Below are 11245 nucleotides of genomic sequence, written 5' to 3' on the forward strand. Positions count from 1 at the left end.
CCCACAACGAGGCCAATTCCTCAGGGGGGAATGCCCACAACGAGGCCAATTCCTCAGGGGGGAATGCCCACAACGAGGCCAATTCCTCAGGGGGGCCCATTTCTGTGACTTGAGTCAGGGTAAACTGAGTCACCCACACAGGGTCCAGTCATTCAAATGTAGTGCAGCAAGCTGTTAAAACTGACATTTCAAGAACCAAGACAGAGATGAAAAAAAGCTGAAGGCAAATATGTTATGCTTTGTTTTTATTTGGAATCACAAGAGGAACATCTTTAATAAACCCTCAAATACTTCTCTATTAATGTGATTTAAATAATGAATTTATGAAGATTGGATTGATTTGTTTACATACACCCAACTGTAGAAAAATGACTTTTTTTTGTTTACACCATCAAATCCAATCAAGCCAAACAAGATGGTTAACTAAAATGATTAATGAAGGCAGCATTAGCTGATGGCTTTAAATTTAGAATGTGTTACTAATGTCAGGGTTGATTAGTTCTCTATCTAAAACTGATGCTATTAAAAGCTTTGAGCAATTTAGATGTTGTCATTGAGTAAAATTCCAATGGAGTGAGAGAAATTCTATCAGGATTGATTCTGCTGTGGTGCACAGGAGCACAGACATTGCAGAGAGAGGAAGGGGGCCTCCCTGACGGGGAGGAGGAAGGAACTTGAGACAGTGCGTGGGCTGACTGGGTGGCATCCATCATAACAGAGGTGAAGAGACTGGAATGAAAAAAAAATACTCATCGTTGCACATGGAACCCCAAATGGCATAAGAGTATGAATATTGATCATTTCAGCTTCAGAACTTTTTAAGAGGTAAGAAAAAATAAATGAAGGGGAGGCAAGAGGTTAACATAGTGCTGTGCTTTAGTCACCCCTCTGAAAATGAATCCACAGGGAAATCATCGTAGTCAGTGGTGGAGACCAACGTTTTTATTAATCAGATAAAAGGAAAGAGTGGTAAAGCAAAGGTGATCATTGGATGGAATGATTGGTCAGGGACCAAGAAAGCAAACTGGAATGAGGACGTCAATCAAGTTGCAAAGTCAGAGTCTAAACTAATTGAAGCATTCCCCTGCTCATGCTTAAAGGCTAGGATGAGCCCCATCCTGGGGGCCATTGCACAGGACTTGGGGAAATCAAGTTGCTCCAGGTCGCTGTGACTTTTGGAAGGTGTGCAATCGGAGGCTGCAAGCCATTTCCAATGTCTGCCTTTGAAATATTTTAATATTAGTCCAAATGTCGCAAGACATTTTAAAGGGAAGGGAAAATGCACTTCCCTGGACCCCAATTGTCTGGCAATTTAGATTCCATCACTGTCGGGAGCCCAGGGAATGGAACCTGTCAGGGAGGCAGAGGAAGCTGAGGCCATGCAGTCACCCATGCAGCTTGGCGATCTCTAGGAAATAGGCCGCAAATAATTTGGACCCTTCTATGTAGTTCCACCTAAGAAAGGAAAAGCAAAGAAAGACTTTGTTACAATTCCCATTCAAATGAAGGAGGAAGAATATTCTCCCATTTTCACAGGAAGATTAATGTTATAAATTCAATCTAAAGTACTTAAAATACTTCTGAGATCCCAGTATAGGATTGTCTCGTCATTGCTATGACAGGGACTTCAAACGTTTTATTGTTTCTCACTAGTCTGGGAGGCATAGGAGACTTGTACAATCTGTTAACAGTGTGTACATCAAATATTCCTAAATGTCCTTTGTTATGGACTGAATGTTTGTGCTTCCCCCAAATCCGTATATTGAAGTTCTAATCCCCAATGTGCCTGTATTTGGAGTTGGGTCTGGAGGAGATGAAAAGATTAAATGGGGTCAGAAGGGTGGGACATCATCCAATAGGGCCCAATAACTATCTGCTATTCACATACCCAGGCTGCAGCATTTTCCACTCTGACATAAAGTGAATGGGAAACCCACATGGAGCCCCTGGGTTTGTGGGGTGAGGACCCCGCCCCAAGCAGGTGTTGGCTGACCTGTTGATCTTCTCTTTCTGAGAGTGCTCTCCATCATCAACAGCTCCTAGCGGAAGCATCATCACACTCTTACAGATAATCTCCCGGAATAGTCTGGCAATTGGAATGGTTGATCCATCCCGGATCATATCTGGTTCTGTTCCAAACACTGAAACACAGGGAAAGAAGCCACTGGGATTCTACCCGCCGCAGTGTCCTCCAGTGAGTGCTGCTTCATCTTATCTTCATCTTCCTTCCTTCCCTTTAGATGTGGTGCCTGGGATAAGTAAGCTCCTTGATATTACGCAATTTATATTCTAAAATACTCAATAGAGTCCAGAAGGAAGCTGTGGGTGGCTTCTTTATAATTACCTACTTTAAAAACATTATTTAAAATACAGTTTTATTTTGAGCTTTTTTTTTTTTGGCCAAGGCTGGGTTTGAACCCACCACCTCTGGCATATGGGGATGGTACCCTACTCCTTGAGCCATAGGTGCCACCCTATTTTGAACTCATTTTAGAGAAGTTTAGAACTTAGAAAAGTTGCAAAAATCGTACAGAGAAAGTTCCCAGGTATCCCTGACTCTACCTTCCCTCTTGTTAACATCGTACATAACTAGGGCACAACGAGAGAAGAGAAAATTCACACTGGTACAATATTATCAGCTACACTCCAAACTTTTTTGGATTTCACCAATCTTTTCCTTTTTCAATTCCAGGATCCAGTACAGCCTCCCGCTCTGCCTTCTAGGATTGATTCTCCTTAGTGCAGTGGTTCTCAACCTTCCGGATGCTGCAGCCCTTTAATACAGGGCTTAGTTTTTTGTATTCTGTGACAGCTCAGTATCTCCTTGTCTTTCCTGAGCATCTCGATCAGTTGTTTTGTAAAATGTCCCTCCTTTGGGGTTTATCTCATGTTTTCTTGTGATTGGAAGAGGTCGTGCAATTTTGGCAAGATAATGTACCCACTTTTATGGTTTACTCATGCATTAAACATTGTAGAAATGGGTCTTTGGGGGCAACAAATACACAAGTAAGTAGTGTACTATCCCAAGAATGAAACAACATTTTTCCCAGCTGTCAAGTATCCAGTACTATAGTTTTAACTATTATCCTAGGTTCTAGAAAGAGATGAGCTCAAGCCTAGCTTCGAGGACGAGATGCCAGTGATGGAGCAGGAATAAAAAATAAAACAAGGACACAGAGAACATTCCACCTCTCTTGGTTCACAAAGCAAGCTATAAATGTGAATATAGGGGACGTACCTCATTAGCAGAGGAGTTCAGCGTGCAAATAGATGAAAAGGTGTCTAATGTATTCCTGGGACAGCATCTCAGACCTCTTCATTGTGTTAACCTTGACATTCAAACATACCTCTCTACCCAAAGGCGTTACATTTACCTTCTCAACTCCTCTTCCTCCTTCCTTCATTCCCAAAGGTTACTAGTAAAATACCGGCTAAGACTGAGGAGTTGGGGACAGGAATGATGATGTAGGACGTTGTCTAATTTTTCGTGTCTGAGTCCTTTGTAGTGATAACTCAACAGAGTAAGTGCTTCCGATCCCAGCCCTTCCTCTACCGCAGTGTGGGCTCAGGCCTCAACTGTGATGTGCTGCTTAGGTCCACACAAACACATGGCACGCGGTCCCTCCTAGATGTAGGGGGGACATTTTGCTATTGTTGGCAGGGTCCCCCTCTTGTTGCAGAAGCCAGAGAGACTGGATGTTCCGTCACCCTGCCTCACAGCCAGTGCCCAAACACATACCCTCTGCCCGGCTCAGCCCGGAGTCTGAAAGACTTCGAAATTCCAACCACAGCGCCTCCTTCCCGAGACGCAATGTGGTATTATGGAAAAACCACTGGTTTGGGGGTTGGATAGGTCAGAATTGAGTTTCTCATGTGTTTTATAATTTCATACAGTAAGTTTCTCTCCAGGAATTTCGTTCTGTGGAAATCTTCTGTGGGCCAACTGGGATCTGTGTCCTAGGAAGTTTGCATCAGCCAAGCAGTCCAGCCACGGGTTTGAGGAGAAGTAAACCACACACAAAGTAAAACTAAGAGCCAAACCCATGTGACAATGGGTCTATGGTTAAAAATACTCCAGATGGACATTGTGTTCATGCAAAGCTCAAGCAAAAACAGTCACACTTACACACACACACACACACACACACACACACACACACACACAGATGAACTGGCTCTGCAGGACATTATGACTCAAAAGCAGGACACCCTGCCTGCAGGTCACGGAATGCCCTGGCCTCTTTGAGACTAGGAAGAGTCAATCCCCGCACAGCCCAGTGTCTGCCTGAATATGCCACTGGATTTTAGCTTCTCCTCCATTTTCACCCAAGGGATTTCCTTTACTTTCATACAAGTTAATCTCTATTTTGAAAGGATGTTTGTATATGTTGACCAACATTTCCATGGATTTTGCTTCAGGAGGGTTTGAAGTTTTTCTAGTCCATTACTTCCCCCCAAATTCAGTTTGGACACGGCCTTTGCCACTCATGGCTGGGCGCCTGTCAGCAAGTTGTTTCATTTCTTTAAGCCTTAGATTCTTGCTCTATACATGGGGAAGAATGTTGGGAGGATTCCATGAGATGGCAGGCATGAAGTGCCCTGCACACAATGTGGATTCAAAATATGCCCTTTATAAAAGGTTGATATTTGAGTTTTTAAAGGATCTGCTTTACTAGGTATCCCCCAGGCCTCAGTGCAATCTGGCAAATCAAAACATCTTAAGGTCCCACCTGTTCTGATTGCTCTTCTTGCTGCGAGGTACTGACTATCATTAATATTTGCAATCCACGGGTACAGTCCTAGTACCATGGAAACAGCCATCTCGTTGGAGCTATTTCTTTTGGAGAAAACATCTTCAAGATGGCGCTTCACCTACAAGGAGACATCTCAATAGTAAGAGAGATTTTCATGTCATCCTCTCCAGTGGTTAATACAACCTTTTATCAAGAAACTGATTGAAATCTGAGTGTTGGTGCTTACTTGGTTTGCCAGAGGGCTTGACATAGAGCAAGAGCCCTCTTCCAGCTGAGTAAAAGAAGCCCCTGGCTTTGCCCCATGGGAGAAACCTTCTCTCACTCGCCCTCTGTCCTCTGCCCTGCAATCCCCAATCCCACCCCCACCCCTTCTCACCAGTGTCTCACACATGGAGCTGTTTGTATGTTTGCTGAAAAATAGGACTCAAAATTACAGGCAGGACATCTCAGTTGGAATTCATTAGGGTAATGGATATTTGGGGAACATTAAGCATTCGGGAAATTTCCAGGAAGTAGGAGCAATTCTAAGCTGAGCTGTGGAGGAGATCTGTTTTAGCATCACTCCCTATACTTTTTCTCCTTCCCAATTGCTACTGTGGAAACCCTCTGGGGGAAAGCTCCGTACTCAAATATTTCTCCCATTCATTTCTTCAACCAGCATTTATGGAACATCTGTCATGTGCCAGGGACTGTGCAGAGCTGCAGATACAGCTTGAAACGTGGCAAAGAAGTTACTGCCTTTGTGGAATTGATATGATGTGGGGAAGAGGGCAACACATTGAAAAAGAAGGAAAGATGGAAGGAAGGAAGGGAGGGAGGGAGGGAGGGAGGGAAGGAAAGAAGGAAATAAGGAAGGAGGGAGGGAGGGAAGGAAGGAAAGAAGGAAGGAGGGAGGGAGGGAAGGAAGGAAAGAAGGAAGGAGGGAAGGAGAAAGATTATTTTAGAGCATAATCAATGCTAACAAGACAATGAAAGGATGTTGGAATCAGAAATGACTGTTGGGATGAGGAGTTTCTTAGGTAATTTATTCAAGAGTCTACTTTCTGTTAAACTAACTGGACATGCATTGATGATAGGTTGGCAAGGCAGACATACAAACTCATTCCAGATAACACCTTCATTATGACTGCTTTCAAAGCGCTATCATGGAAAAACAATCGGGGCCTGAGATAATCTGGCTCCACCCGAGTGTGGGCTGTCCCCTCTCCATCTATGCGTAAACCTACCTTGCTTTCTCTCTACCATCTAATTTTTAAGAATTTACTATCCACTCCAGCTCCAAATGTTTATTTACCTGACTGCGGTAATGGCATCTAATTGGGGAAAGAGATTTTTACTGCACAAAAACAATATTGCTTTTTGACATTGTTCCAATCTTTTTGTATTAGAAAAAAAGACCCTTCAATAGTTACTAAACTGTGATGTGTGGTGCTCAGAAAATGTGCTGCCAGGAAGGAGGGTGAGGGGCGTTTGTTACCTGTTTTTCCACCACGGACATATTCATATGAGGGACGAGCCGGATTGAAAACTTTCCCACAACTCGGCCAGGTATGACGGTTTTGGCTCCAGACCCATCAAATGCACCCTCGATCCCATGAATAGAAAGAGATGGGTACCTCCACAGGTGCATTAGAATCTCTTCCTGAATTAAAATAAAATTGTCCAAAGAATCTGTAATTAAATCTGGGTTGAATTGTTCTACTTGTATCAACCAGCCCCTGTCCATCTGATTCACCGCCATGACAAGCTAATTATCACCTTCCTTAGTCACATCTGGGACGAGGGGAGCAGGTGGACTTTGCCCCAGGGTGGGAACCTCCTCTGGTCCTCCCATGCTGGCACCCACCCAAGCTGCTTCCCACTCAGAAGCCCCCTCTTTGCCTGAGCAGCAGAGTGTGAGGTCTTCCACTAACCGAATGTTACTATTCAGAAATCTTCAAAGAACTCTGGATATTTGAGGAGGTTTTCAGCCCTCTTCCTTCACAGGGCTATTGTGAGGGGAGAGATCCTTCTCATAATAATAAACTCTGCCGGTTCCTGTCAGCACGAGTCTCCCTCTCCCACAGCTCCCCCAGAAATCAGCCAGAGCTGCCAACTGCCTTGTTATCAGGCAAGCATTTTATAGAGAAGGAAGAGGAGGAAGAAAGAAAAAAATCTAATTTTTCCAGTAAGGAATGCTTTGGTTTTGTGTTTACTTGGCACACTGAAGCCTCAATGTACCAATTTACAGATGTGCCCTGGGGGGGTCTTGATTTTGTCTAGAAAAGGCAACAGTTGGAGATTTTGGAGCTGGAACAATCTCACTCTCCTCAATTTGTGAACAGGTCACTGGCTGGAGGCTGGCATGGGACTTAAGTGAACCAACTGCTTTGGAAAAGCACAGCTGTGAAATTGCCATGCTCAGGCCCCTAGAGCCATGAAATGGACCCAGAAAGGGACTGGTTGAGCTAGCCCATAGGGAGTGGCTGTGAAGTGACAAAATCTGCCTAGGAGTTGGGTAACATCTGTTTTGGCTTCTAAGATGCACAGATTAGCACCAGAGAATAAATGAGACGTGGATTACCACCGCTCCTCTGTCTGATTATCCATCAATCTGCAGCCGTACCTTTGTATCAAACAGAAATTTCTTAACCTGGCTGCTATTCTTGTATTCTTCTACATCCAGATCGATGGATTTGTACATATTTTTTTCCTTTTCTGTAAGAGGAGCCACGTGGTCATAGATTCCAGGGATCAGGATACGACCAGACGCGTCTACAAGGCTACCTGCAGAATACACACAGGAAATAAAGCCAGGCAGCAGCTGGCAGGGGGCTGATGCTGTGGGCCAAGGGCCAGCCCTCGGGTGACTCTCCTGGGTCACAGCAGGCCCTGGTCCTCTGGGGTCAGACTCACTCTGTGCTCACCTTTTCAAGGAAGGCTGAAAACACCTGAGGCTGAAATAAATGAAGTCAGAGGGACTTACCTGGACCACGTTCCAGGTACAACAGTACAACTTTGTATTATGAACAAGGTTTGTTTTGTAGCTTAATCTTATCCTGAGTTAAAAGGTAATATGTACTCATTATAAAAAATTCAAAACATGCATGCCTGTGTACATACATGCATACCTGAAAAACTAAAAATTTCCCTCACCCTTCCCAACTTCTTTTCCCTTATAAAAACACCCCATAATAATATAATACTCATTTTCATCCAAAGCATAATATCCGTGAGGTCTTGTCCATAGAATCCCATCATGACTACAAAATCCTTTATAGTTAATAAACATATACACAGTCTGCTCTTCCCCAAAGGACTTGAGGATCAGCAGGAAAGGAAGAAAAGTCATTAAGGAACATATAGTTTATAAAATAAACAGATGTTGAGATGTAGCAAACACTGCTCACTGTCTGGAGAGAATCCTTAGCAGAGACAAAACACAACCAGGAAATAAACTGAGGCAAATGACACAAAAGCGTCTCCAGGGCCGCTAAATTAATCCTCACCAGTAACACAGTCACGGAATCTTCCCTGCAGTCCCTGAGCTTTCACTGACAGTCTTCTACTTAAGGACAGAGCTGCCGAACAGACAAGTGGAGGACGTACTCATAACGGCTGGAAAGACGCTTGCAGAGCAACACCACGGGCAGCAGGAGACCCCTCAGGGGCCTCGGGGAGGCAGGTGGGCCCGGGAGGTTGCAGGCACCGTGAGGTTAGAATAGTTATATAACTCAACAAGAACATTGTTATTTTTCACAAATAGATTTGAGCAACACAGCCACTAAAATCAGAGTGCCCATGGCAGCCAAGAGGAAACCTGATGGTGACATTTTGGCTGGTGTTGCCAGAGCTGCCCATTGCGGGGTGGTAGTGATCTCCCCTCAGCAGGAAGGGGACCGTGGTGTGGGCACTCAGTGGACTTTCCTAGGGAAACAGCCCAGGCCTTGGCTCTCGGGTCATTTTAAATTAGGATCTCATCTTCTCAGGGTGCAGGGCGGCCCTCCCCTCTGCCGGCCTGGGAAAAGGCCTGTGTGCACACATCCTGGCGGAAGGGAGAGTGGACTTGCTCATCTTCCTTTTAATTCACTCTCAGAGGAGCCCACTTACAGAGAGGGCTGAGGAGTACGGCTCTGTCGCTGGCCCCGCAGGGACTGGGAATGGGAAAGTGGAAGTCTGAGCTCTTCAGGAGTTATTATGCTGTCTATGTCCCATGTTCCACATTCTTTCACCCTGGTTCTGTCATACTGAAAGCGTTTGCATGAAAGCTGGATGTGTAAGCCCCCACCGCTCCCTTCCTGGTCATTTTCAGTTAGAAATCTTTATCCTCTAAATGTGACCTCTTTTTAAGAAAGAACATTAAATTATGAATATGAAACTCTGAGTGTTCCTGCCAGGACAGAGAGCGCTCCTATAAGTGACCCTTCCTTAGATGCCCAGGGAAGCCGCCCTGGGCAGCCCCGATACAGAGAGGAGGCAAGTCAAGCCTGGGCTAAGAAGGACTCAACCCTCCCCTTGCACACCAGGCCCAGTGATGTAGCATCGGCTCCCTCAGGGGACTCACTGGGGTCTCTGGGCTCCTCAGGGCCATAGCTACCTTGAGAAATGAAGCCAAGTGGAGCTAGCACATTTGACACCATCTCCGGACATTATGGTAAGAGCTTCTCTCTCAGGCTGAAGGGACTGAGTTGTGATGGGCACACTGTCCAGCCACCGTGGGGACACTCACCCTCTGACTGTGTCCTACAGGGCGGGGCTCTATCGGTAATGGGAAAACTGAGGACTAGAGAGCTTGAGTAACTTGCCAATGTCTTGCAGCTGGTCTGTGGCAGAGCAAGGATGCTCCAGTCACTGTCACCCAGAGCCCAAATGCTAGGAGACACAGCCTCTGTGTGCCCGGACGGTTCTGCGGAAGGGCCTGTCTGTGGGGTAACACGAGAGGCCCTTGTAGGCAGTGGGCCTCATGTGGGGTCGGTTTTGTTCCTCTCCCTTTTGGGGATCCCTTGGTTGATTTATCTTCAGTCAAAAAGTCCTGCTGGGTCTACTGAAGCTGTGCTTCAGCTGGCTTGTGAATGCCACCCCCACTCACCCAGCGTTCCAGGAGCCCCAGTGAGGCAGTCTGAGGTGGCCTCTCGGTCCTGTGTGTCCTGCAGGTCCCTTCACTCTTGGCCTTGTGTACAGTGGATGTGTCACAATTGCCAATAAGAGAATAGGGTGGATTGAGGAAGAGTCTCAGTCAAGGGAGAGGAATGACAGAGACCTAACACCAAGTCCAGGGACAGTTAGCAGAGGGGAGGAAGTGCTGAGAAGGGGGTTTTTCTTCTACGACATCTTTATTCAGAGCTGGCCCACAAGCCAGAGGAGAGACAGAAAGCCAAACAGAACTGTACTTAGTAGAACCCGGGATGCTTAAAAAGTGAAACAAAATGAGGCCTTACCAAGAAGAGCAACCAAATCAGCCATCGGCTCATTCAGGATGCCACCAAAGGTCCCTGAATGGAAGTCTTGGTCTCTGCATTTCACCTGTGAAGCAGGTGAGAGAAGAGGGGCCCTCACTGTCTCAGTTCCTCGGTAGGGACATTTTGTGCAGTGGAAGACACGCCCGGTGCATCCCCCAGACCTCAGAGCTGACTTCCCCTCCTGTAGTTCTCAAAAGCCTTGACCCCGCTCTACTCCCTCCTTCCCTCTGTGCCCCGAATCCCCTGAAACCCCCGAATTCTCTAGCTATTCCGCCACGATACGCCAGCTGAGAGTGCCAGGCACTCCTCGGCCAAGTGGTCGGCATTTACACTGTTGTCTTCCCCTGGTTTTTCACCCTCTTTCTGGAAAAATTACCTTCCTCTGCTTTCTGGAAAGTTCCCTTCCCTTTATGCTTCTCTCGCCCGCAGGCTGGTTCTCTTCTATCTCCTCTGACAACATCTTTCCCTCCTTGACGGTTTCATCCTTGGCCTGTTCTTCCCCCATCCTCGGAGTTTCTGGAACTTGCAAAATGCCCTTCACCACCTCCACACCCCTCAGTGTTCACCTGTCACCTGGACCCTAAAACGGCTGGGTGCCAACAGTGTGCTCCACGAGGGTGCGTGTCCAGTGTCTGAACTTGACCCAGTCTCCTGAAATTCGTTTCCTACCAGCCTGATCTCTCCTACGTAAACGACATCCAACCAGTTACCAATTTCCAGTCAACTGAGTTATTTTAAAATTGTCCCTTCAGTTCATCCCCTCTCGTCTTCCCTACAAGTGGATCTTACAGGTCAGGCCGCCTTGTCTGGGGGCCTTTATTTTATTAGGCCATCACACTATCTGTGCACCTTCCCCCTTCGGGACCTTCAGCCACCTGTCCCGTCTTCTGATGACCGTCCTCTCCTCCTCCTCTCTGGTCACTTTTCTACCCCACCTGCCCTTGGTCCTCAGCAAGATGTCCTCCCCTTGATCCTTCCAAGATTTCCCAAACTGTGGTCCTCCCACTTTTGCTTCTCCCTCGTTTAACCTAAATACCACCGATTGCCCCCTCG

The 11245-nt window shown here is 46.3% G+C and overlaps 1 protein-coding gene across 2 annotated transcripts in view; it reads right to left on the minus strand.

The window, feature by feature from the left end:
• Positions 1-802: 802 nt before the first annotated feature.
• The window catches only part of CNDP1 (carnosine dipeptidase 1), a 33774-nt gene continuing 23331 nt past the window's right edge, over positions 803-11245 (minus strand). For both annotated transcript variants that reach the window (XM_012804296.2, XM_023512408.1), the window contains exons 7-12: positions 10172-10256; positions 7360-7520; positions 6232-6396; positions 4731-4872; positions 1994-2141; positions 803-1455 (exon numbers count right to left, since the gene is read on the minus strand). In XM_012804296.2, coding sequence (XP_012659750.1) covers positions 1386-1455; positions 1994-2141; positions 4731-4872; positions 6232-6396; positions 7360-7520; positions 10172-10256 — 771 coding nt within the window. In that variant the 3' untranslated portion in view covers positions 803-1385. The remainder of the gene's footprint in view (positions 1456-1993; positions 2142-4730; positions 4873-6231; positions 6397-7359; positions 7521-10171; positions 10257-11245) is intronic.

The sequence above is a fragment of the Otolemur garnettii genome, unplaced genomic scaffold (assembly GCF_000181295.1).
Source record: "Otolemur garnettii isolate 467f Iridium unplaced genomic scaffold, OtoGar3 scaffold00027, whole genome shotgun sequence".
In the NCBI taxonomy this organism is placed as follows: domain Eukaryota; kingdom Metazoa; phylum Chordata; class Mammalia; order Primates; family Galagidae; genus Otolemur; species Otolemur garnettii.